This window comes from Salmo trutta, chromosome 20 (assembly GCF_901001165.1).
Source record: "Salmo trutta chromosome 20, fSalTru1.1, whole genome shotgun sequence".
NCBI lineage: Eukaryota > Metazoa > Chordata > Actinopteri > Salmoniformes > Salmonidae > Salmo > Salmo trutta.
In genome coordinates this window covers 25,224,951-25,252,320 of record NC_042976.1, presented here as the reverse complement: position 1 = coordinate 25,252,320, position 27,370 = coordinate 25,224,951, and the positions used below count along the sequence as shown (strand labels likewise).

Sequence of the window (27,370 nt, the reverse complement as noted above, 5' to 3'; positions counted from 1 at the left end):
TTACTGTGGGTGTAGTGAAATGCTTGTGTTCCTAGCTCCAACAGTCCAGTAGTATCTAACAATACACACAAATCTAAAGTAAAATAATGGAATTAGGAAATATATAAATATTAGGACGAGCAATGTCGGAGTGGCATTGACTAAAATACAGTAGAATAGAATACAATATATACATATGAAATGAGTAAGCAGTATGGTATGTAAACATTATTAAAGTGACTAGTGATCCATTATTAAAGTGACCAGTTATTCCATGTCTATGTATATGGGGCAGGGTTGAGTAACCGGGTGGTAGCCGGCTAATGATGGCTATTTAACAGTCTGATGGCCTTGACATAGAAGCTGTTTTTGAGTCTCTCGGTCCCAGCTTTGATGCACCTGTACTGACCTCGCCTTCTGGAAGGTAGTGGGGTGAACAGGCCGTGGCTCGGGCGGTTGATATCCTTGATGATCTTGTTGGCCTTCCTGTGACATCGGGTGCTGTAGGTGTCCTGGAGGGCAGGCAGTGTGCATTGGGCAGACCGCACCACCCTCTGGAGAGCTCTGCAGTTGCGGGCAGTGCAGTTGCCATACCAGGCGGTGATACAGCCCGACAGGATGCTCTCAATTGTGCATCTGTAAAAGTTTCTGTGGGTCTTATGGGTCAAGCCAAATTTTTTCAGACTCCTGATGTTGAAGAGTCAGATTGTCAGTGGTGTACGCTGATGAACTTGAAGCTTTTCACCATACAGATATGATAGAATGCTCAGTCATGTTCATATAATCTCAGACATAAATTACTGCAGTTTAAAACCATCCATAGAAGGTACTATAAGCCAGTGAAACTGAATATCATGCGCTCAGAAATGTTATTCTTCTGTTGGAGGTGTAAAACACAAAGGGGACGTAATATTATTTGCATATTTTATGGTCTTGTGGACGCTGGCTGAATTCTGTCAAAGAGTATGTTCTTTTATCTCAGCATGTCCTAAGATTCTCCCTTCTCCCTGTTTTTGTTTGCTTGGAAATGTTGATACTGGAGACTGTTAGGCATTCCCTAGCTGCTGTGCTGCTCATTCCTGGCCCTGGGTGTCTGCCGCACTGTTGTCCCCTCCCATGTTGATTTTTTAATGATTATAGATAATTTAATCTAATGTCCATGTTTTTACCTGGCGTGTGTGATTCTACAACTTGTTGGATGTATTTGCTATTTGTTTTTGTGTGTTCCAGATTATGTTGTACCCTATAGAAATGAATGGTAAATAATGTAATGTGTCATTTTGTAGTCACTTTTTTTCTAAATAAGAATATATGTTTCTAAACACTTCTACATTAATGTGAATGCTACCATGATTACGGATAGTCCTCAATGAATTGTGAATATTGATGAGTGAGAAAGTTAGACAAACAAATATACCCCCAAGACATGCAAACCTCTCACCATTACAATAACAGGGTAATTTCACATATTTGGGGTGGTATATTTATGCCTCTGTAATTATCATATATATATGATAATTGCAGAGGCATATATATATATTACATTGTGTTGTTTAAGTGTTCCCTTTATTTTTTTGAGCAGTGTATGTGTATATATATATATATATATATACACACACACACACACTTATCTTTACAATAATTGTCATGATCTTCTGATTTCATCTCTTCAGTTTGTGTTGGAAAGAGAAAGGTTAATACTGAAGATAAAACATTTTCCAATCAGAATCATTTTCTGTGGTCTCTGGGTAGAAAAAAAATGTAGCTCAGCCAGCATTTGGCTTTAAGAAGCTGTACAGAAGGCCTCTGCCGTTCAACTGTATTAGAGCAGAATTTTGGAGTGTCAGTGGAATGAACCTATCCCACTTTGACTTACAATAGTAAAAAAAAAAAAAATATTAAAAAGTGACATACTACATTTTTAGTCATTTTTTTAGTCAGTATTGTTTTTATTTACTTTTCTGCTCTTTTGCACACCGGTTTCACTACTTGCACATCATCATCTGCTCATCTATCACTCCAGTGTTAATTCTGCTAAATTGTAATTACTTTGCTACTATGGCCTATTTATTGTTATACCTCCTCACGCCATTTGCACACACTGTATATAGACTTTCTTTTTTTCTATTGTGTTATTGACTGTACGCTTCTTTATTCCATGTGTAGCTCTGTGCTGTTGTTTGTGTCCCACTGCTTTGCTTTATCTTGGCCAGGTCGCAGTTGTAAATGAGAACTTGTTCTCAACTAGCTTACCTGGTTAAATAAAGGTTAAATAAAAAACTGCTCCCTTCATAGAACAGCGCAAACTGGATCTAACCAGAATATAAAAAGAGGAGTGGGAGGCCCCGGTGCACAACTGAGCAAGAGGACAAGTAAATTAGAGTGTCTAGTTTGACAAACAGACGCCTCAAGTCCTCAACTGGCAGCTTCATTAAATAGTACCCACAGCTTCATTAAATAGTACCTGCAAAACACCAGCCTCAACGTCAACAGTGAAGAGGCGACTCCGGGATCCTGGCAAAATAGCTATTTTGCTATTTGCCTCATGACTCTTGCATACTTTGTTGACTACAAACTTTCTTTACCCAACCATGGGACGGACTATGTTTGTTCCCAAACTCGGGACTCTGACTCCATTGGTTACAGTGACTTTTGGCCTCCCATCCTATTCTAACCACCTCTCACCAGCTTTGTATTTATGTTACCTGATGAAATGGCTATACAATATGATCTTGTTGCCATCTGATGCACATTCAGATGTCATAAATCAGCATTGCAGATCTCTCCTTGTACTATGCCGTGCCTCGATTGTATGAATGTTGGTGATATCTGGAAATGTGCATGTATACCCTGGCCCATCTACTGTTATTAGCCCCAATTCTGACTCTGATATCTGCTTCACTGATTTCTGCTCTCGTAAAAGCCTGGGTTTTCTGCACATTAACACTAGAAGCTTATTACCTAAAATGGATCAATTGAAAGTGTGGGTTCACAGCTCCAATCCAGATGTGTTGGTCATTACTGAGATGTGGTTAAGGAAGAGTGTTTTGAATACTGATGTTTACCTTTCTGGTTATAACCTTTTTCGGCAAGACAGATCTTCCAAAGGTGGGGGAGTGGCAATCTTTACCAAGGATCACCTTCAGTGCTCGGTTATCTCCACCAGGTCTGTCACAAAACAATTTGATTTGCTGGTTTTAAGCATTGAACTTTCAAATAATTCGTTTGTTGAATGTTGCTGGGTGCTATCGTCCTCCATCAGCACCGGCCTGTACCCTACCTGCCCTAAGCTCTCTCCTGGCCCCTTACACTAAGTCTGAATTTGTCCTGCTAGGTGACCTAAACTGGGACATGCTTAAACCACCTGACCAGGTCCTAAAGAAATGTGACTCCCTAAATCTCTCAGATTATCACCAATCCCACAAGGTATGACTCCAAACACCTAGAAAAGGCTACTCTCCTAGATGTTATCCTCACACATAATCCTGATAGGTCATTACAGAAAACACCAGACTGACACCTTAGTGATCACTGTATTCGTAATGGCTGCTCAGTGAAACAACCTGTCCTGATTTGTCATAGACGCTTGCTAAAAAACTTTCATGAGCAAGCCTTCCTTAATGAACTGGCCTCTAAAATGGTATAGAATCAGCTTGATCCCCTCTGTTGAAGACACTTGGACCTTGTTTTTTGATATTGTCAATGGTATTGTTAACAAACACACCCCCATAAAGAAAACGAGTATTAAAGACAGGTTCAGCCCCTGGCTCGACCGTGATCTTGCAGAGTTACTCCACCTCAAGAACTGTACAGTACAAAATAATAATAATAATAATAATTTAAAAAAAATTAAATGCATGTAATGAAATGAAATGTATGCATTCACTACTGTAAGTTGCTCTGGATAAGAGCGTCTGCTAAATTACTAAAATGTAAATGTAAAATGTAAATGTAACTGAATTTGGCAAAAGGCTTGGCACAAGCATACTCAGGCTGACTGGCTATCGTTCAGGCAAATTAGAAATAAGTGCACTCAAGCTATCCGGCAGGCCAAAGTTAGTTAGTTTAAGGAGCAGTTCTCGCTCTGTGGGTCTAACCCCAAGAAGTTCTGGAAAATGGTTAAAGACCTGGAGAATAAACCCTCCTCACAGCTGCCCATGGCCCTTAATGTTGATGTGGTTGTTACTGACAAGAAGCACATGGCTGAGCTCTTTAATCACCACTTCATTAAGTCAAGATTCCGATTTGACTCAGCCATGCCTCCCTGCCTGTCCAACATTTCCTCATCTCCCTCCCCTTCTAATGCGACTATCCCCTATGCTTCTCCCTCTATTTCCACTGCACCGCTGCAAAGTTTCTCCCTGCAGATTGCTGCACCCATCTTCGCCAAGCCTGTCTGCTTTCTGGGGAGGTTCCCATTGCATGGAAGGCAGCCACAGTTAGTCCTTTATTTAAAGGGGGAGATCAAGCTAATCCTAACTGTTATAGGCCTATTTCTATTTTGCCCTGTTTATCAAAAGTGTCAGAAAAACTTGTCAATAATCTGCTGACTAGCTTTCTTGATGTCTATAGTATTCTCTCAGGTATGCAATCTGGTTTCTGCTCAGGTTATTGATGTGTAACTGCAACCTTAAAGGTCCTCAATGATGTCACCATTGCTCGAGTCTAAGCAATATTGTGCTGCTGTTTTTGACTTGGCCAAAGCTTTTGATACAGTAGACCATTGGTGTCTCTCTCAAAGAGCGCAGTGTATAAAGTCAGAAAATCTGCTGTCTCAGCCACTGCCTGTCACCAAGGGAGTACCCCAAGGCTCAATCCTAGGCCCCACGCTCTTCTCAATTTACATCAACAACATAGCTCAGGCAGTAGGCAGCTCTCGCATCCATTTATATGCAGATGATAGTCATACTCAGCTGGCCCCTCCCCAGATTTTGTGTTAAATGCTCTGTTACATACACCTCTTGGCAGAGGTAACGCAACACCCTGCTACAACTCAACTCCCCATGGAGTGAAAAAGGTGTGTGATCGTAGGTGCGGGGGAAGGACGACAGAGGCAGAGAAAATTACCGTTACAGGTAATTTATTATTCCTAACACGGAATTGTGGGGAAAGGGGGCTGGATGGAACCAAAGCAAAGAAAGTAAGAGAAAGAGTCCCCTCTCCTACCTTACCTGCCTACCCACTACTTCCCTAATCTTTTAGCACCTCCTGGCGCGCCAACCAAAATACAGGGGGTGGTCCGCCCAGGTCTTACCTAGTGTGCATAGACAATAAATACTACAGGTTATGTATGCCCGCAGGCCTCTTGCCTAAACACTCCCAAGGTGTATTCTCCCCCCCTCCCCCCGAGGAACAAATAAAATAGAATTACTAACTTGAAGTGAACAATTTCAATAATCAAAAACACTAAATCCTATTGGCATACCCATACCTCATGCATAGCAGCTACAAAATACTTCCAACAAAAACTTTAGTGGACATCAAAGAAGCTCTCCCCTCCTGACAAAGGAACACTGGCTTTTATCCAGCTGTAAAAAGGAGTTGGTAATTCAAGACAGCAGTTTCCCCTGACGAGAGGGAGGGTTCAGAGCTCCAATCGTCGATGGGGCCGACCAATCAGCTGCTTGAAGAATCCAGGATTCCATTTCCTGAAATACACACACACACAAAACCACAACACAGAAACTGGGGAGCGTAACACTCTACAACAAAGTTTTGTTAGTGTCCAACAAGCTTTTTCTACCCTTAACCTTGTTCTGAACACCTCCAAAACGTAGGTCATGTGGTTTGGTAAGAAGAATGCCCCTCTTCCCACAGATGTTATTACAAGCTCTGAGGGTTTAGAGCTTGAGGTAGTCACCTCATACAAGTTTTTTTATTTATTTTATTTCACCTTTACTTAACCAGGTAGGCCAGTTGAGAACAAGTTCTCATTTACAACTGCGACCTGGGCAAGATAAAGAAGTGCGACAAAAACAACAGAGTTACACATGGGATAAACAAACGTACAGTCAATAACAAAATAGAAAAATCTGTATACAGTGTGTGCAAATGAAGGCAATAAATAGGCCATAGCGGCAAAGTAATTACAATTTAGCAATTAACACTGGAGTGATAGATGTGCAGATGAGGATGTGCAAGTAGAAATACTGGTGTGCAAAAGAGCAGAAAAACAAAAACAAATATGGGGATGAGGTACAGTTGAAGTCGGAAGTTTACATACACTTAGGTTGGAGTAATTAAAATTTGTTTTTCAAACACTCCACACATTTCTTGTTAACAAACTATAGTTTTGGCAAGTCGGTTAGGAAATCTACTTTGTGAATGACACAAGTAATTGTTCACAGACAGGTTATTTCACTTAATCACAATTCCAGTGGGTTAGAAGTTTACATACACTAAGTTGACTTTGCCTTTAAACAGCTTGAAAAATACCAGAAAATTATGTCATGGCTTTAGAAGCTGCTGATAGGCTAATTGACATCATTTGAGTCAATTGGAGATGTACCATTGGATGTATTTCAAGGCCTACCTTCAAACTCAGTGCCTCTTTGCTTGACATCATGGAAAAATCTAAAGAAATCAGCCAAGACGTCAGAAAACAAATTGTAGACCTCCACAAGTCTGGTTCATCCTTGGGAGCAATTTCCAAACGCCTGAAGGTACCACGTTCATCTGTACAAACAATAGTACGCAAGTATAAACACCATGGGACCACACAGCTGTCATACCGCTTGGGAAGGAGATGCGTTGTCTCCTAGAGATGAAAAGTGCAAATCAATCCCAGAACAGCAGCAAAGGACCTTGTGAAGATGCTGGAGGAAACCGGTACAAAAAGTATCTATATCCACAGTAAAACGAGTCCTATATCGATATAACCTGAAAGGCCGCTCAGCAAGGAAGAATCCACTGCTCCAAAACCTATAGAACTGTTTGGCCATAATGACCATCGTTATGTTTGGAGGAAAAAGGGGGACGCTTGCAAGCCGAAGAACACCATCCCAACCGTGAAGCACGGGGGTGGCAGCATCATGTTGTGGGGGTGCTTTGCTGCAGGAGGGACTGGTGCACTTCAAAGTAGATGGCATCATGAGGATGGAAAATTATGTGGATATATTGAAGCAACATCTCAAGACATCAGTCAGGAAGTTAAAGCTTGGTCGCAAATAGGTCTTTGAAATGGACAATGACCCCAAGCATACTTCCAAAGTTGTGGCAAAATGGTTTAAGGACAACAAAGTCAAGGTATTGGAGTGGCCATTACAAAGCCCTGACATCAATCCTATAGAACATTTTTGGGCAGATCTGAAAAAGCATCTGCGAGCAAGGAGGCCTACAAACCTGACTCAGTTACACCAGCTCTGTCAGAAGGAATGGGCCAAAATTCACCCAACTTATTGTGGGAAGCTTGTGGAAGGCTACCCGAAACATTTGACCCAAGCTAAACACTTTAAAGGCAATGCTACCAAATACTAATTGTGTGTATGTAAACTTCTGACCCACTGGGAATGTGATGAAAGAAATAAAAGCTGAAATAAATTATTCTCTCTACTATTATTCTGACATTTCACATTCTTAAAATAAAAAGTGGTGATCCTAACTGACCTAAGACAGAATTTTTTACTAGGATTAAATGTCAGGGATTGTGAAAAATGGAGTTTAAATGTATTTGGCTTCGGTGTATGTAAACTTCCGACTTCAACTGTAGGTTAGTATTGTGGAGTAACTACAATGTTGTTGATCCATCCTCAGTTTTCTCCTATCACAGCCATCAAACTCTAACTGTTTAAGGTCACCATTGGTCATCATGGTGAAATCCCCGAGTGGTTTTCTTCCTTTCCAGCAACTGAGTTAGGAAGGATGCCTGTATCTTTGTAGTGACTGGGTATATTGATACACCATCCAAAGTGTAATTAATAACTTCACCATGCTCAAAGGGATATTCAATGTCTGATTTTTTATTTATTTTGACCCATCTACCAATAGGTGCCCTTCTTGGATAAACCTCCTTGGTCTTTGTGGTTATATCTGTGTTTGAAATGCACTGCTCGACTGAGGGACCTGACAGATAATTGTATGTGTGGGATACACATGAGGTAGTCATTCAAAAAGCATGCTAAACAGTTATTGGACACAGAGTGAGACCATGCAACTTACAGTATTATGTGACTTGTTAAAAAAAATCGTACTCCTCAACTTATTTAGTCTTGCCATAACAAAGGGGTTGAATACTTATTGACTCAAGACATTTCAGCTTTACATTTTTAAATCATTTGCAAACATTTATAAAAACATAATTTCACTTGGGCACTGGCGTATTTTGTGTAGGCCAATGACACAAAATCTCAATTTAATCAAAATTTAAATTCAGGCTGTAACACAAAATGTTAAAATGGCGCCGGAAGAAATGGCAGCAGTTTTACGGGCGCCCAACCAATTGTGCTATTATGTGTTTTTTGTCGCGTTATTTGTAACTTATTTTGTACATAATGTTTCTGCCACCGTATCTTACGGCAAAAAAGAGCTGCTGGATATCAGGACAGCGATCACTCTCCTCGGATTAGACAAAGATTTTTTCTTCAACAAGCAGGACGCACAGGACATTCTCCTAACAATCGACAAGGCCAACATCCCAGTTATTTGCAAGAGGAAGAGAAGCAGGTACAGAGGACACAGAGCGGGATGCCTCGTGAGGATCCGCAGAAGGTGAGTGGGAAAGCTGCCGTTACGTCAATATTACTCGCCAACGTGCAATCATTGGACAATAAATTAGACGAGGTACGATCATGAATATCCTACTAACGGGACATCAAAAACTGTAATATCCTATGTTTCACGGAATTGTGGCTGAATGATGACATGTATATTCAGCTAGAGGGAAATATGCTGCACCTGCGAGATAGAACAGCACACTCCAGTAAGACAAGGGGGAGCGGTCTGTGCATATTTGCAAACAACAGCTGGTGCACAATCTAAGAAGTCTCTAGATTTTGCTTGCCTGAAGTAGAGTATATTGTGATATGCCTAGAGAGTTTTCAGCTATACTTTCCGTGGCTGTTTATTTACCACCACAGACAGATGCTGGCACTAAGACCGCACTCAGTCAGCTGTATAAGGAAATAGGCAAACAGGAAACCACTCACCCAGAGGCGGCGCTCCTAGTGGCCGGAGAATTAATGCAGGGAAACTTAAATCAGTTCTTCCTAATTTCTAGCAACATGTTAAATGTGCAACCAGAGGGGAAAAAAATTCTAGATCACCTGTACTCCACACAGAACGTGTACAAAGCTCTCCCTCGCCCTCCATTTGGTAAATCCGACCACAACTCTATCCTCCTGATTCCTGCTTACAAGCCAAATTAAAGCAGGAACCACAAGTGACTCGGTCTATAAAAAAGTGGTCAGATGAAGCAGATGCTAAACTACAGGACTGTTTTGCTATCACAGACTGGAACATGTTCTGGGATTCTTCCGATGGCGTTGAGGAGTTCACCACATTAGTCACTGGCTTTATCAATAAGTGCATTGAGTAAGACCTTTTAATCAGGTCAACATTCACAAGGCTGCGGGGCCAGACGGATTACCAGGACGTGTGCTCCGGGCATGTGCTGACCAACTGGCAAGTGTCTATACTGACATTTTCAACATGTCCCTGATTGAGTCTGTAATACCAACATGTTTCCCAACACAAAAAGAACACAATTCAAGAGTTTACACAAATTGTTTAATTAAACTTTTTGCCTCAAGCTCCTGATATCAGGGCATAACAATGACAATATATGTCCTGATACCCCATTTCATGGCTGCACAATCCATAGGTAACGCTGTAGAGTGCAATATGAATGTCCAATACACACAATAGACTGTGTATGGAAAGCAAATCAGCTAATCGGACAAATGTGTTGCCGCTCAAGACCGTTTTGCGTGGCTGATTGGGCTGCACAACGAGTCGATTGTTGACAACTGTAGCATTTTTAGCTAAGCCTAACCCTTTTCCTAAACTTAACCTCATTCTCCAAATCTGCCGTGTTAATTATCCTAACCTGCTACGTTAGTTATCTTAACCTGCTATGTAAACATTAAACCACGGTGCTCCAGGCTATGGCCGGTTTAACCAATAACAGAGAGCAGAAGCCCTATACTACGAATAAGGTTTGTGGAGTTAGTGAGGTAACTTTGGTCAACTGTGAGTTCAACTTCAAGCCAGGTACATTTCTATGGCATTGAATCCTTCAGGACTAACCTGCACCGGGGCAGTTTAACTCACGGGTAACTCAATTTATCCTGAATGGTGTCTAATGCCATGTTCACAAAGCTAGTCGGAAATAGGAAACTCAAATGTTCGACTTGCTAACTGGTTGAACGTAGCACGTGTATAACTACAACCAGTTAGCAACTCGGGACGTGTCAGAGTTTACTAGTTCCGACTAGTGTGTGAACACGGCATGAGCTGCAGGTTGAGGACCAATTAAATCAAATTTCCTCCCTGCGTCATCATCCCCTTCATTTGAGGAAGACAACTTTGTAAATATTTTATTTATGAAAGGATTTTTGTGTAAAATAAATTGTCATGTTAAAATACCAATCACGTTACACATTTAGTAATGACAGAATACATTTGAAACTTCATGCACTGTAAAACTTGTATGACTTAATACAATTCGTTTTTATATGAGTGGGAACAAAATGTGCTTGTGCATTGATAAGCACACCAAAGACGTCATTAACGATACGTAATAAGATAAAGACGGTACTTCTAACAGCCTATTTCACACCATAGACGGGTTGGCTGATAACGTCATGAAAATGATTGACGCGCATCGATGGGGCCAGAAGCTGTGCTTTGTAAATGACTCGGAACAGTCAGATAGCTAGTATCAATGACAAGAAGCTGACATATGGAGAATCGTAAGTGGCTCATTTCAGCTAGTTTTATCTTGTTCTTGATAACATGTCTTGTTTTGAGGTGTTTTGACTGATTTCATGTCAATGCTAATATGGCAACAATTCACTAGTTAGCTAACCAACAACTAACAATAGAGCGTGTCATAATACCCATAAAACCTAGCGGTCAAACTCAGAAATGGTTCCAATTGGTTCCAGTATGAAAAAATATGAAAATGTAAGCACTCACTACCGTAACTCGCTCTGGATAAGAGAGTCTGCTAAATTACAAATGTAAAAATAATAATAATAATTCACTATTCATTTTTCCCTAGGGGATTTTAAAACCACTTCAAACAAGGTCTGTGTTTCATGTAGGCTTTCCCTGGTGTGACATTTTGATAACTGTGTCAATCTCTCTCGGACAAGGTGACATCAATATGCTGCTCTAGAAATCACTCCCTTTAACAGTGCCCTGTATCTAAGCGCAAAGAAAGATACAGGTCTTTCCCCAAGTTGCTGCGCCCTCTGATCTGAAGAAACACAAACAAACATCACAGGTCCACTTCGGGTTACCTTCACCGACACAACATCACCCACTATCTTTTCCATCCAACCTGAAACCACCCATGAATGAGCCAGAAGACATGGTTCCACCCTCTTCATAAATCTCTGGACTAAACGTATCTTTATCATAACGATGCCCATCAATGCAAGGCTCAAAGCTCCTCACAACACCTTCTAGCCCTTCCATTTCACCTCCAGAACTCGAACTGGCGTCCGGCTCTCTCTGTTTGAACTTGACACCAATCTTGCTCAACATACCCTCTCCCTTGTTATTGCTAGCTTCAACAGATTCAAACCATCCTCTGCCTTCCTCAGTCTTTTCAACCTCCTCTCTCTTTCCCTTCAATCCTCATCCCTTAACCAATTACCCGACTCCTTCTGAAAATATTAAACTTTTCCAAGCCAAAATCTTCTTTTAGCCCCATCGAGAGACATGCTAAGCCCTGTACTCCCTCCACTCCAAACTCGAGCCATCACTAGTTCGCCTCCATGTATTGATGTTTCAGCATTGTCTCAATGAAGAGTTTGGCGTTTGACTAGTCACTTGCACTCGCAGTTACAAGCCTGTTAGAGTTAGTGGGGGAAGACAAGTAATATCCACCGTTGTAGTACGGATGAAGCCTGAGCTGGAATGTAAAGCTAACTGAAGCTGGCTAGCTTTATAAAAGCCTGAGTAGATCTAGCTTTCTTTGTATTATACCACTCTGATGTTACACCCATTGCTGTTGATCCACCCACTTCTTTTGCAACGCCCACTTTCAGACACAATCCAAGTATGCAGTTACCCATACCAAAGATTATTTATTGACCAGATAGTAGAGTGACCGCTCTAACAATGGAAATACATGTCCTCAAAGATGGAACTCAGGTGGGAGAAGGCAAGATCAGGTGGGACCATTATAGCAAATGAGAGGGCAAATACGCTTGAGAACAACAGGCACAACTCCGATATCAGTGCATTCGTAACAACCTAACCATTACGAAACTTCTATTAGATCAAATAAGCCTCACGTAGCAAATGATCAATTATATTTTTCATTGACCAAATTGACCTCCATACAAAAATTCCTCGCTTGTTGGTCTTATTTTCGTGAACAGATTATGGCCGGAGTAAACCCTCTTGCCTCACCTCTTCCTCTCTGCCCATACTTCAACGGTCTTTAACCTTTTCTTGCCCAGGGACCCACTCCCAGGCAAACTGGCAACCCAGGGACCCCATCATACGTTTTTAATGTGAATGATAACGGCAAGGAGAAGTAGGCCTAATCCCCCCCAAAAAATGTATGAGTAGATTTGGTAGCTAGTTTTTCATTATCTTGACCTTCCCACATTATAATTAGAAAAGGACGTGTAAACTCTATCATCGTCTATTAGATATAAAGGCAACTCCAAACACATTATGAAACATTCCATAACTGCAGGTGGCAGTAAATCGCCGACCTTGGTTTTATACCTGTTCAAACAACACACTCTAGGTGGCAGTGTGCACCCTTTCAGTTTGTTTGCCAACTCAAAGAAGAAGCAAAATAATAAAATTGACTACTTCAAAATGGTGATGGCCTCAATTGCGCTGCCAAACATTTGTATAACTAACCCAAGATAGACCACAGCCTGTCTTTTCCAATGGGAGCAAATTAAAGATAGTGTATAGAACAAGCAAGGAGGTAGGATGAGCCAAGCACTAGCTAGCAAGATCCTATTGGCATGTTTTAGCAGTTATTTGCATATTTCCATCAGGGAATGTCTTCTCTGTGAAGTGTGCGAGTGCAATAACAACATTTTCCCTTGCACTCCTTCTAAACAATGTAATTTTTTAAAACTTTGGCAAAGGGCAAAGTCTACTAGTTTTGGGAACTGTATTGAGATCAAATATTTCATAGATGAGAAAATTTGCAGAATGTCTCGCTCCATCTTCTCCCACTGCCGGCCACTGGCCTTCCTCTAATCACCATATTTGGTGCTGAATAGAAATGCCAACCGGATGCTTCAGATTTATACATCCAGTGAAACATCTGGCGCTGCCCTTGCTCTCACAGACGCCAAAATGGGACAGATACTGATGTGATGTCTATCTAAGTCAATGGGCACAGCTGGTAAATTAGCTACCTTAGCTAGCAACAATGTCTTAGTACACCAATATGGGGCAAGCACTGTAGCTAACATTACCTACAGTGCTTGCCCTATATTGGGGTACTAAGACCTTGTTTCTGGTTGGTCTTTACAGGTTGAGATCAAGGACCCCTCTGAAATAAACATATAATAAATCACATAATGATAAGTTAGCTACACGCTTATTTTGTTTGAAGATACTTTTCAACCACTGGGCATGTTTTACATTTTACATAATTTAGCAGACGCTCTTATCCAGAGCGACTTACAGTAGTGGCCCCCTGTGGGAATCGAACCCACAACCCTGGCGTTGCAAACACCATGCGTTGCAAACACCATGCGCTACCAACTGAGCTACAGGGAAGGCAACTGTTAACAGTTCCATAAAAAATGTCCACATGTTCATTGTAAGTTTGAATGCTCATACAAAAAAGATTGCAGTTTTGTAACTGCAGTTGACTGTGGTATTTTGGACTCAGTAATTGCAGAATAACTGCAGTTATACTGCAGTTATACTGCACTCTAACTGCAATCTTTTTTTGTATGGTTTGGCAAGAAAGACAGGTGGTTGGTTGTGATTTGTCTTCAAAATGTTGGCTAAACCATTTGTGTTTATCTTTACAGGCATTATTATGTCATATTCATGGTGTTTATCACATTCCTGAACCTCATTTCCATTCCAATAGAAATGGCCTTTTCCGAAGAACCTGATAGCCCTTGCTCCTCCGGGTGTGCTTAAAAGTTCAATGTATTATCAGACACCTTGTTCTTAGTTGATGTCTGCAGACATTAGAATGGTGGGCAGAAAATGCTCTGTCGTCAGTTATATGAAATGGGGCCAAATTTGTACTGTCACTAAATATAATAATATATATTTTACAGTTATAAGAAAGGTGAAATCTTATAGTAAGCTGTTTAAAATTAGATTTTTACTAATTTGATTGTTACTACTTAGAAAGCATTTCAGTGATTTAACCTCTCTGGGGTATGTGGGACAAAACAAACAAAAATCTCATAATTCAAATTTCTCAAATATACAACTATTATATCCCATTTTAAAGATACACTTCTCGTTAATCCAACCACATTGTCCGATTTCAAAAAGGCTTTACGGTGAAAGCATAACATTAGATTATGTTAGGACAGCGCTGAGACAAGAAAAACCACACAGCCATTTTCCAAGCAAGGAGAGGCGTCACAAAAACCAGAAATACAGCTAAAATTAATCACTAACCTTTGACGATCTTCATCAGATGACACTCCCAGGACTCAATGTTACACAATACAAGTATGTTTTGTTCGATAAAGTTGATATTTATATCCAAAAACCCCATTTTACATTGGCGCGTGATGTTCAGAAAATGTTTTGCCTTCAAAACTTCCGGTGAATGAGCACATCAATTTACAAAAATACTCATCATAAACGTTGATTAAAATTTATAACAGTTATTGAAAGAATTATAGATACACTTCTCCTTAATGCAACCACTGTGTCAGATTTCAAAATAGCTTTACGGCGAAAGCACATTGTTCAATATTCTGAGTAAAGAGCTCAGCCATCAAAGCAAGCTATACAGTTACCCGCCAAGTTCTGGAGTCAACAAAACTTAGAAATAGTATTTTAAATCTTCACTTACCTTTGCTGATCTTCGTCGGAATGCACTCCCAGGACTCCCACAAGAAATGTTTGTTTTGTTCGATAAACTCCATATTTATGTCCAAATACCTCCGTTTTGTTCGCGCTTTCAGATCACTATTCCAAAGGCACAATGCGCGAGCGCAAAACCCTAGACGAAAAGTTAAAAAGTTCCATTACAGTTCGTAGAAACATGTCAAACGATGTTTACAATCAATCCTTAGGGTCTTTTTATCATAAATATTTGATAATATTCCAACGGGACAATAGCGTATTCATTAGGAATGGCGCGCCTGCGTGAATGCACAGTAAACAACTCATTGGCCTCAGGCAGTCCACTTGTTGAGTCAGCTCTTATTCTCTCCCCAGTAACAGTAGAAGCATGAAACAAGGTTCTAAAGACTGTTGACATCTAGTGGAAGCCTTAGGAAGTGCAAAAGGAACCCTAAGTCACTGTATACTGTATAGGCAATCACTTGAAAAACTACAAACCTCAGATTTCCACACTTCCTGGTTGGATTTTTCTCAGGTTTTTGCCTGCCATATGAGTTCTGTTATACTCACAGACATCATTCAAACAGTTTTAGAAACTTCAGAGTGTTTTCTATCCAAATCTACCTTCTGAGCCTGAGTAGCAGGCAGTTTATTACGGGCACGCCTTTCATCCGGACGTCAAAATACTGCCCCCTACCCTAGAGAAGGTATATAGTTTACCAAGCTACCAATTACTTCACACTGGAAGAAGTTAAGCCAGAGCTACCCTATTAAGAAACATACAGTATAGTTGACTTAACTAAAGTTGCTTTGAAAAAGTAGTTCACTTCTTTGTGAAAAATTATATCTGAAATGTCATAGACTACAAATTGCAAGAACAGATCACTCTGGAGTCAGATGTGTAATTTAGCTTATTAAAAACAAAAACTATGTTTCAAGTAAGAATTAGGCAGGTCTGATGCCAAAAAAGAAAGGAAATCTTGCCTACTTTACCCATATTTTATGTTCTTTTAAAAAAAGTAGTAATGTAAAGTTCCAATACACCACTACATGGTAAAAAAGTAATTAACTACTGAAAACACTACCAATAATTACATTTTGTTCAACTACCACCAAGCTACAGCAAAATGTAATTAAATTACTAGTTGAACTGCATGTAGTTCTTTACCCCATCACTGTATGCTATATACATTTTTATTTATAGGTGTCTAATGCCAATGTTGATGCACACCTGTTAAAAAATGCATTCCAGGTGACTACCTCACGAAGCTGGTTGACAGAATGCCAAGAGTGTGCAAAGCTGTCATCAAGGCAAAGGATGGCTACTTTGAAGAATCTCAAATATAAAATGTACTTTGATTTGTTTAATACTTTTTTGCTTACTACATGATTCCTTATGTCACTTATGCCTGGAGCCGGCACTGTGTATGGCAATAAAGTTCCCTTGTGTGTAACTCGATTCCCTCATTCCCATCTTACTGGAGGAGGTGCTGGTGGGTAACAGATCAGACCAAAAGGAGAGTCGTTATTTTTCATATTCAATGGTCAACTGTTACAATTACTAAACTTCTCATCCTGTGCCCTCCTAGTTGTCTAGTTCAGATGACAATAATTGTGATATTCAAAACCAGCTATTGTATTTAGTATTAATGTGATCCAGACTCGTCTTTTGATTGGGCTTGATTCATGCTTGCATGGTGGAGATACTCAATAGTTTATCAGCCGGGAGGGAGAGAGAGAGACATATTTCCCTCAGATTACACAGACCCACAAAGAATTCGAAAACAAATCCAATGTTTTTGACTCCCATAGCTATTGAGTGAAACACCACAGTGTGCAATCACAGCAGCAAGATGTGTGACCTGTTACCACAAGAAAAGGGCAACCACTGAAGAACAAACACCATTGTAAATACAACCAATATTTATTTATATTCCCTTTTTATACTTTAACTATTTGTACTTCATTACAACACTGCATATAGACAATATGACATTTTAAATAATTGTATTCTTTTGTAAGTGTAATGTTTACTTAAAAAAATATTTCACTTTTGTTTATCTATTTCACTTGCTTTGGCAATATAAACATATGTTTCCCATGGAGGGAGGGAAGGGGAGAGAGGTCTGGCATCCACTCTCCTCCCACCTCAATAAGCTCCGGCCACAGGAGCTGTGATGGAAAATTACCCTGTGACCAAAAAGACAGAGTTAGACGTGACTCTTCAGCAGCCCAGGGAAGGATGGCCAGCGCGGTCGGCTGAACAGAGGAACTGTGTGCTCCTTCTGGGATGGAGAACTCCCAAGCCCCTGTCGGCAGACGCACAGCCAGCAACTGTGGTTGGAGAGGTGTCTTTCTGCCTCAGCTGAACAGGCAATCTCTATCTGTGTACGGTAGCGAGATAGCTGTGGAGAAGGAATGTATACGCCAGCTGCAGAGTGGAGTCTGGGTCATCCACCCATTCAGCCCCATAAGGTATTCTTCTCTAACTACTGTTTGTGCTGCCTTGGCATTTTGTCTGTCCTAGAACAACAAGTTAGACCTTGGATGTCTTGGCATTTTGTTTGCCTGTCAAAGCACAACACAGCAAAGTTTGCAAAGACAGCAAAGAGCATAGGTATATGCCAAAGAGAACACTAAAGGGTGTTTCTAACAGTGTTTCTAAGAACTGCGTGTCTGCATGTCTTTAATATGCAAACCCTTTGTTATTGTGTCTTGTAGGAGTTACTACATCATGTGTATGGTTGCCATCACATTCCTGAATTTGATTGGGATCCCCATGGAGATAGCTTTCTTAGACGGGTACAGTGGAGTGGGCTGGGAAGGTTTCAATGTCTTCTCAGACACTTTGTTTCTGATGGATGTGGCTCTGAATTTTCGAATGGGTATCATCTCTGAGGACAGTGAGGTAACGTGGCTCTGACTTTACTGTATTTTCAGACCAGTCCCAATCTGTGATAGTTTTATAATCCCCTTCCACGAGCATGCAATCCCAATTTGTCCTAGCTGTATTAGTTTCAATACACAGAAGGGGCCAGATTAACTGAACCACTGTCGCATGTGCTAAACCTGCAGCTGTTACTTGCAAGAGGGAATTTTCCAAATTTGGAAGATAAAGATTCTGAGAAGTAGATTAATTTACAGATAACTATTTATAGATTAGGTTTCCTTTTATCTTAAATTCTCTCATGAAAATAACGGGCACAAACTTTACCTAGGACCAAGATGCTTAGTAAATATGTCCTGAAGTGCACAGATGATGAAACATAATGAAACATGGCTGTTGATCATTGTTATTTGATAAAAAGGAGATGGGCAAATAAGGGGGCTGATCAAGAACCAGTTAGTGCTTTATGCTGTTTCAGTTTCAGGCCAAGTTGGTGTAAAATATTAATGTGAAAGTTTGGCCAATTGACTACCCTGTCAAGTTTATATTAATGCACTTCTCTATTAATAGCTTATGACGTACATTCTGGATGGCATCACTGTCTCGTATCATTTTGGCCAGAATCCCAAAACATTTAGCTTCCATTGACTGGTTGAATGATTCATTTGTCTGAAGCATGCTGCCAATCATTAATATCAATCACCTGAACATCTACTGTCTGTTATTCAATTCCACAGGTGGCTATCCTGGATATCAAAAAGATCAGTGTGATTTACCTAAAGAGTTGGTTCATACCAGATGTGATTGCAGCATTCCCAATTGGCTACATATTATTAATTGCGGTAATGATAAATTACTCCAACTGTTCCAGCATCACGCTGTTATACAGTAGTTCCAGTCTAATATAAGGTCATGGAATTAAAATATGTATGTGTATTTGTATTTTTATTGTGACAGGAGTTACAATCCCACAGTGACACCTCCACCTCAGGTTCCAAAGCCAGTAGAATGGTCCGGATTCTCATGTTTGTCCGAATCATCAGCCTCGTCAGGCTCCTCAGAGTCTCCAGGCTTGTCCGCTTCTTCAATGAAGTTGAGAAGGTAAGTTCTGATATGTATGCTGCACATCCCCACAAAGTCAAACCTTGTACTACAAATACATTTGACCAAGAAGCAATACAAACATGTACAGGGGTAGTGCTTTTGATTGGCATACACATACACATCTAGATTATCTTTGCAGTCCAATCAATATTTTTGGTGGCATCATGTTTAATAATTTGGCTTTGTTTTTTTCTCGTTAGGTTTCAAATGCCAACTTGGAGTATGTTCAGCTGTTCTTCCGCATACTGTCTTTGTTTATGATGATGTTCCTGCTGTGCCACTGGAACGGCTGTATCCAGTACTTTGTCCCGATGCTGGAGGAGTTCCCATCAGACTGCTGGGTCAGACGAGAGAAACTGATGGTAAGCCCCACATCTACTGAAATGTAGGTCTCAGCTGCATTTAAAGGGTTAATTCACCCTATATAAACAATGTGGTATTTTCCAGAATGCCACGGTTGGTGAGAAGTATTCCTTTGGAGTGTTTCGTGCTCTCTCTCATATGATCCAAATATCCTATGGCTCCACGGAGTCACCAACAAGTAAGGACTGTTCCTAATCTGGTGATATTCTGTTCTCACAATAGATTGTTTTTCATACGTACTCATATATTAGACTAATGCTACTCCAAGACTGGAGTGCGTGGAGTTTAATAGCCAAGTATTACACTGTATTTGTGTGTACTGGGTTTTCTGCTCCCTAGATGAGGTGGAGCTGTGGGTGGTCATGACCAGTATGCTGTCTGGGGCTCTAATGTACACTGTACTGGTGGCCAATGCTGCTGCCATAATAACCAACGTAGACCAAGCAGCAAAGGCCTACAAGAACAAGGTATTCTAAGTGTAATGGAGATTTAATGCCTAGGCTTTAGCTCATAAAGCTAACACAGATGACTCAGGTTCAAATTTGATCACATAAGCAAGGATCTCTATAGATGTCACTTTGACTGTAATGGCATGTCATTCAAAGGCCATAATGCCTGATAATTCACAGATGAATCATCTAGACGACTACATGACCTTCTTGAAGCTTCCTAATGACCTTCGGCTTCGCATCAACAAGTACTACGGAGCCCGCTATGGGGGGAGATGGTTTGACGAGAAGAACTTTCTAATTTCAGTCTCCTCAGCTTTGAGAGAGGTACTTCAGTCGGTCATATTCTATTCTATTTTATACAACTTCTCTGTATTCACTGTGTCTTTAGGTCCCACTTTACATTATGCAGACCTTATATAATAATGTACAAATGTAAAAAATATACACTGAACAAAAATATAAACGCAACACGTAAAGTGTTGGTTTCATGAGCTGAAATAAAAGTCTCGGAAATGTTCCATATGCACAAAAAACGTATTTCTCTCAAATTTTGTACACAGATTTGTACAAAATGATTAAACAGCATGATCATTACACATGTGTACGTTGTGCTGGGGACAATAACAGGCCACTGTAAAATGTGCAGTTTTGTCGCACAACACAATGCCACAGATGTCTCAAGTTGAGGGAGTGTGCAATTGACATGCTGATTCCAGGAATGTCCACCAGAGCTGTTTCCAGATAATGTAATATTAATTTCTCTACCATAAGTCGCCTCCAACGTTGTTTTAGATAATTTGGCAGTACTTCCAACGGCCTCAAAACCACAGACCACTTGTAACCACGCCAGCCCTTGATCTCCACATCCGGCTTCTTCACCTGCGGGATCGTCTGAGACCAGCCACCCAGACAGCTGATGAAACTGTGGATTTGCACAACCAAAGAATTTCTGCACAAACTGTCAGAAACCGTCTCAGGGAAGCACATCGGCGTGCTCATCGTCCTCATCAGGGTCTTGACCTGACTGCAGATCGGCGTTGTAAAGGACTTCAGTGGGCAAATTCTCCCCTTCGATGGCTACTGACACGCTGGAGAAGTGTGCTCTTCATGGATTAATCCCAGTTTCAACTGTACCTGGGAAGATGTCAGACAACGTGTATGGCGTCGTGTGGGCGAGCGGTTTGCTGATGTCAACGTTGTGAATAGAGTGCCCCGTGGTGGTGGGGTTATGGTATGGGCAGGCATAAGCTACGGACAACGAACACAATTTCCTTTTAACAATGGCAATTTGAATGCATCCTGAGGCCCATTGTCATGCCATTCATCCGCCACCATCACTTCATGTTTCAGCATGATAATGCACAGCCCCATATCGCAAGGATCTGTACACAATTCCTGGAAGCTAAAACATTTCCCAGTTCTTCCATGGCCTGCATACGCACCAGACGTCAACCATTGAGCATGTTTGAGATGCTCTGGATCGCCGCGTACCACAGTGTGTTCCAGTTCCCACCAATATCCAGCAACTTCACACAGCCATTGAAGAGGAGTAGGACAACATTCCACAGGCCACAATCAACAGCCTGATCAACTCTATGAGAAGGAGATGTCGTGCTGCATGAGGCAAATGGTGGTCACACCAGATACGGACTGGTTTTCTGAACCACGCCCCTACCTTTTCTTTAAGTTATCTGTGATCAACTGATGCATGTCTGTATTCCCAGTCATGTGAAATCCATTGATTAGGGCCTTATTTATTTATTTAAATTGACTGATTACCTTATATGAACTGTAACTTCGTAAAATCTTGATGCATGTTGTGTTTATATTTTTGTTCGGTGAAAGTATAAGTACGTAACTACATGAAGTACATAACTACATTCTACTTACCTGGGATTTCCTTAGGTTATGACAGCTGTGTTTAATAGTGGAATCTGTCTGTTTCATAATAAAGTTGCACAACTAGACAATCTGAAGAAAAGCTTTGTGTGTGTGTTATACAGGAGATTCTGACGGTGATGTGTTCGAGCCTGCTGAACAACGTACCCATGTTCCAGAAACGAGATGTCAACTTCCTGAACACCGTCCTCCTCCAGTTTCAGCACGAGGTCTTCCAGGAGGATGATGTCATCTTCCACCAGAACGCGCCCGGCGACCGCATGTTCTTCATCGAGCACGGCCAGGTCCTGGTGGAAGCAGACTCCTTCCCGCAGGAGCTGGCTGATGGCGACTACTTTGGAGGTCAGGCTCACATTCGAGTTGCTCATTTCAGCATCATTCATTCATTTGTTCAGACCATCATTCTATTCAGGCCATCACACAAGAGATTGGGTAATCTCGAAATTCTGATAGTCATACCTCATCCTTCATCCATTTCTTACATAATTGAAAAAGACCCAACCCCCAACACAAGTTATTCTTATTCTCCTGTTCTACATGGTTGTGCTGATTACATCCCTGGGACTATGCAGGATATGACAAGGAACCGTGGGCATATCTGATATGCATTTTAATAAATGTATATTGTGTTCTGTGCCTTACTGGTTTACAGAGACCTGCCTTATGACCAAAGGAAAGCGCTTGGCCACGGTGCGAGCTCTGACCACATGCCAGCTCTTCTCTCTGTCCTCAGACCGCTTCCAGAGGGTTCTACAGAGCTTCCCTGACATAAGGAGGGACATGGAAAAGTTTGCACAACAGGACAAGGAAGATGTGATACATCTCTAGTGCAGTGCGCCCATTTATGTGACCACTTATGTATAGTGTAGCTCAGACTTGGTACTGTGTAGACTGGTCTAAAATTGTATTATACTTTATGTATAAAGATTTTATGAATATTTATTTGTTCAAATTTAGCAAATCCACATATACATGTTTAGCTGTGCATCATACAACCCATAGTCTGGATTACTAATAGTTATACTCTAGATCTGGGTGGATCCAAAATGCCACACTATATTGTTGCTTTAACTGAGAGTGTATTTCAGGACAGGCAATGATTAAAATAGTTGTTTTGTTTTTCTAATCGTTTATTGTGAAGAAATGTCAGTTACATAAAACAAGGTCTATTTGGTTATGAAACAGCTGAAATAAAAAGGGAAACATAGTTTCAGTTGACTGAACATCTGGAGGTTTTTTTAAGTAGTGTATTCATTCATGTGTGCCCAGCCCCAGCAGATGCAGCAGCTGAACCTAAGCCTGCATGACTAGCCAGCCCCCCCACTCTCTTATCCAAACACACACAAGGTGCCCGAGGCCAGCCTATGTTTGTACTCGTACAGGTAGTAGGAGGCTTGGGGGAAGTTACACTTCATCTCCATCTTGCCCGGCACCACATGGACGGCCACCGCTGAGCCCAGCCCCTCCTGCAGCTTCTTCAGCATGCGAGAGGCCAGGTAGCGTCGGGCCTTCCCTGGGTCCTCCTCGATGGCGGCGTACACCTCTGGAGGGGGGTTGGGGATCTTCCACTCCAGGTCCACGATCAGCTGGTGGATGTGGCTCTTGTCCAGCGAGGTGGGCGTGTCACGGTAGCAGGCCACCACATGAGGGCATGGTGCCTCAGATGACACGGACAAGAAGTGGTTGGGCTGTAGTGTGTTCTCCCGGCCCTCCCCCACATCCTCCTCCAAGGGCCCCATGGCAGGGTGCACCATGACGGCCCAGCGCAGCCAGTCGTAGTTCTTCTCCAGGGTCTTTAGGATGCCGGCTGCCGCCTCCTCGGGAGCTGAACGGCTTTGCATGGCCTCCTGCAGCTGCTGACGCACGTCCTCCTCTGCCTGCTGTAGGAAGTAGCCCGAACAGCGACCCCCAGTTGTCTTCATCTTCCTGTAGAGGGAACCCATGCGCTCAGACCAGGTCTTCATCAGCAGGGCCTGATCTCGGCCCGTAAGGAAGGCCTGGGTGAAGAGGCACAGCAGACCCGTGCCTAGGACAAAATTCACCTGCAAGAGGAAGGAAGAGCGGCTGATATAACAAAACCCAAGTTCTATGCTATGACTATATGACTCATGTTCAGGAGATTAAATAATAGTAGTGTTGGCCCCCTTAGATAACTGGTGGTCTACTTTACTGAACAGACTGCATCTTGAAGAATCAGCATTTGGAGAGGCATAGCATAGAGCTATACACAGTGAGCTCCAAAAGTATTGGGACAGAGACACATTTGTGTTTCTCTCTACTCTAGCACTTTGGATTTGACATCATACACTGACTGAGGTTAAAGTGCAGGCTGTCAGCTTTAATTTGAGGGTATTTTATCCATATCGGGTGAACTGTTTAGAAATTACAGCACTTTTTATACATAGTCACTCCATTTTAGGGGACCAAAGATATTGGGACATATTCACTTGTGTATTAACTTTTCACTACTTTAAGTGTTTGATCCCATATTCAGAGACCGCAATGACCACTTCAAGCTTGTGACTCTCAATTTGTTGGATGCATTTGCAGTTTGATTATTTTGTTTCAGATTATTTTGTGCCCAATAGAAATTAACGGTAAATAATGTTTTGTGTCACTTTTATTGTAAAGAAGATTACAATGTTTCTAAACACTTATACATTAATGTGGATGCTACCATGATTACAGATCATTCTGAATGAATTTGTGAATAATGTTGAATGAGAAAGTTAGACGCACACATCATTCCTCCAAGACCTTTCACCATTACAATAAAAGGGGAGGTTACACTGGGGAGCAGGGGGGATACTATATTTTTGCGTCTAACTTTCTCACTCATCAATATTCACGGTAATGTATATGATTGAAAAAATCTGCTTCAACAGCAGGGGCTGGGACGATCCTTCAAGATCACACAGTGCCCAAAATAGCTTTTATTTAATCAGTCTCATACATCATACATTCTGCTGCAATGTTTGTGACTGATAAGTTATCCAAGGTTAACATAACAGATGTGTTTGTATTTCTCTCAAGGTGAAATAAGGTTGTCTCTCCACATACATTTTCTGCTCACTAGCAGAGGAATACATTTTTCAGTGTGACGTACCAAGTGTTGGAAAAGATAGGGGTGAACTTTGTATATGCAACTGCATTACAATTATCACTATCTATTTTGAATAAACATGTAACCTTGACTATTTTAGTGTAAAATGTTTAGGGGTAAAATAATTTGGCTGAGTGCCAGATCTGGAAGTAGGCTACACTCTTAGAAAAAAAGGTGCCATCTAGAACCTAAAAGGGTTCTTTGGCTGTCCCCATAGGATAACTCTTTAAATAACACTTTTTGGTTCTAGGTAGAACTCTTCAGTTCCATTTTGAACCCTTTACACAGAGGGTTCTACATGGAACCCAAAATAGTCCTACCTGGAACCAAAAAGGGTTATCCTATGGGGACAGCCGAAGAACCCTTTTAGAACCCTTTTTTCTAAGAGTGTAGAAAAGCATTAGCTTCATGTCTATTTACAAACTTTTTTAGTCTGACAGTCAGATAAGGCATGGTGCCCAGGCAAGCAATTTTGTTCTTTGAACTTCATGGATAATTTTGGTAAACCAAAGAATGTGATTTACACATTAATTGTTTAGAGAAATTTAGAATGTAACATGATGACCTCTGTTGCCTGTTGGGCATTGTGTGTTGATGGCTGACCACTCCCTGACCCCCACTGACCTTGACACAGAACTCCCTCATCTCCCAGCGTTTGGGCTTGCGGCTCTGGACCAGCTCTTCCAGCAGGGTCGGCTGGTCTGTCAGGACCGACACCCCCATCAGCCGGCTGTGGAGTGCCGTCAGCTGCCTCTCCAGCCGGTGCTCCTGAACATACTGGAGAAACACCTCTGTCTCCCGTTTGGTGAACTCAGACTGGGCCCTGACGACCGCACCCAGCTGGTAATAGACCACAGCCAGGTCATCCTCCAGCCGATGGACCTCCTGGTCGGTCAGCAGGCCCGGCCCTGCAGCAGCCAGCTCCTGGTCTATGTAGTCCAGGTTCTTCCTTGCCAGGTCTGTCTCTTCAGCTGAGGCACTGCCACCCAGGTAGGTACAGATGCCCTCCACCAGGGTCCTCATGGTCTGCATGTAGCCCACCGGCTCCAGCACCTTGCCGAACATTGCCATCGCTACAACTAAATGGTTTTATTTACTAAATATCTGTTAATTGTGAAATAGCCGGCTGATTCTGGTGCTGAGGAATTAAGAGAAATAGATCTAATTATAGGCCAATATGCCAGTGTAGTCGATACAGAAGGCCAATATCTACCAACCATAATATTCTGTAAATACTTATGCTATTCAGATTAACATGTAAACTTGCTATACTCCATTACTCACCAGTCAGAATGTTTCTTCGTCAGGTCTGTGGTGACCTTCACTGTTTCCTCAGTATTTATACACTCTCCAGCATAATCAGCGATCTGATAAGGTTCCTCCACCTCCTAGCTCTATTAATCGTCCTCATGCTAAAGAGGGTTATAAGTAAAGGAAGTGAGTTTATTGCAAATTAATAGATGGATAGACATTTTTTTGTCATGAATGTTACAAATGTTCATATTGAAGTGTGTTATGAACTCTTGCCTTTGAAGTTTCTCTTCATGATGATATTGTCAGTCCACCACAGAATTCTTTAAAAATGATCTTGCTCATTTCTCATTTTCACTGTATTTTTAATGTTGTTTTTATTTCTTTACTTACTGTTCACCTTTTTTGCACTGTTGGTTAGAGACTGTCAGTAAGCATTTCACTGTAAGGTCTACACCTGTTGTATTCGGCGCACGTGACAAATAAACTTTGATTTGATTCTGTAACTGAATGTATTTAATCGTGAAGCCGGTAGGTGGCAGTTTTGCATTTAGCTCGAGATGCATTCTCTTCTTCGGTGGTGAAAGTCCTGAATAGTAAATACTGAAACTATTTCCGGAAGTGGCGCCAAATTCCTGTGCCAATTTGTATGAATGTAAACAGCCAGCGAAAGTTGTTTAAATTGCAGTTCAAGATAACGATACTACTTTTAGAAACACATCTGCAAACAAATTGACTCGTAGGCACTTTTTTCGCTGCGAAACCTAGCCGTGAAGATTGAAACTGCCGGTATTTAGCAGGCACACCAGAACTACGACGAAGAAGGTATGAAACAGACTTCCACCAGAGATACAGTAATAATGACGAGATTGGTCTCCGATAAGCAGGCGGTTTGCCAAAAAACCTTTGAAACTAGATGTAATTTATATGAATGTTCCACTGGGTAGAGGTGAGGTCAAATGTAGGATCAGAACCATTTTGATAGGTGTATGGCAGAAGAAGGGTCAGTCCACATCTACCGTATTATCACTTTGTTGTGTAACGTTCTGTAAAACTGTTTCAGATCATAGCACTGAGGGTGCAGCGCGAGTTTTGCATGAAATGCACTCAGAGGTCAGCGGCCTCAATGTAACCCTCAATGTG

At 41.4% G+C, this 27,370-nt stretch overlaps 2 protein-coding genes across 3 annotated transcripts; one reads left to right on the top strand and one right to left on the bottom strand.

Annotated features, from left to right (window-relative positions):
- The first annotated feature begins 17,300 nt into the window (after positions 1-17,300).
- On the top strand, positions 17,301-23,096 carry LOC115155761 (potassium/sodium hyperpolarization-activated cyclic nucleotide-gated channel 1). 2 transcript variants are annotated; one of them, XM_029702689.1, is made up of 10 exons: positions 17,301-17,643; positions 17,890-18,076; positions 18,793-18,897; positions 19,013-19,156; positions 19,360-19,521; positions 19,607-19,700; positions 19,862-19,989; positions 20,152-20,298; positions 21,978-22,215; positions 22,526-23,096. In XM_029702689.1, exons 1-10 carry the CDS (start codon positions 17,459-17,461, stop codon positions 22,699-22,701), a joined length of 1,566 nt encoding a protein of 521 aa, XP_029558549.1. In that variant the 5' UTR covers positions 17,301-17,458; the 3' UTR covers positions 22,702-23,096. The 2 variants fall into 2 exon arrangements, with proteins under 2 accessions (XP_029558549.1, XP_029558548.1); XM_029702688.1 differs by having other exon boundaries at positions 21,957-22,215.
- On the bottom strand, positions 22,986-26,455 carry LOC115155762 (uncharacterized). The gene is made up of 3 exons (XM_029702690.1): positions 26,261-26,455; positions 25,601-26,114; positions 22,986-23,915 (listed from the first exon to the last, which is right to left on the bottom strand). The coding sequence occupies exons 2-3, from the start codon at positions 26,045-26,047 to the stop codon at positions 23,202-23,204; spliced, it is 1,161 nt and encodes a 386-aa protein (XP_029558550.1). The 5' UTR covers positions 26,048-26,114; positions 26,261-26,455; the 3' UTR covers positions 22,986-23,201.
- Positions 26,456-27,370: the final 915 nt, after the last annotated feature.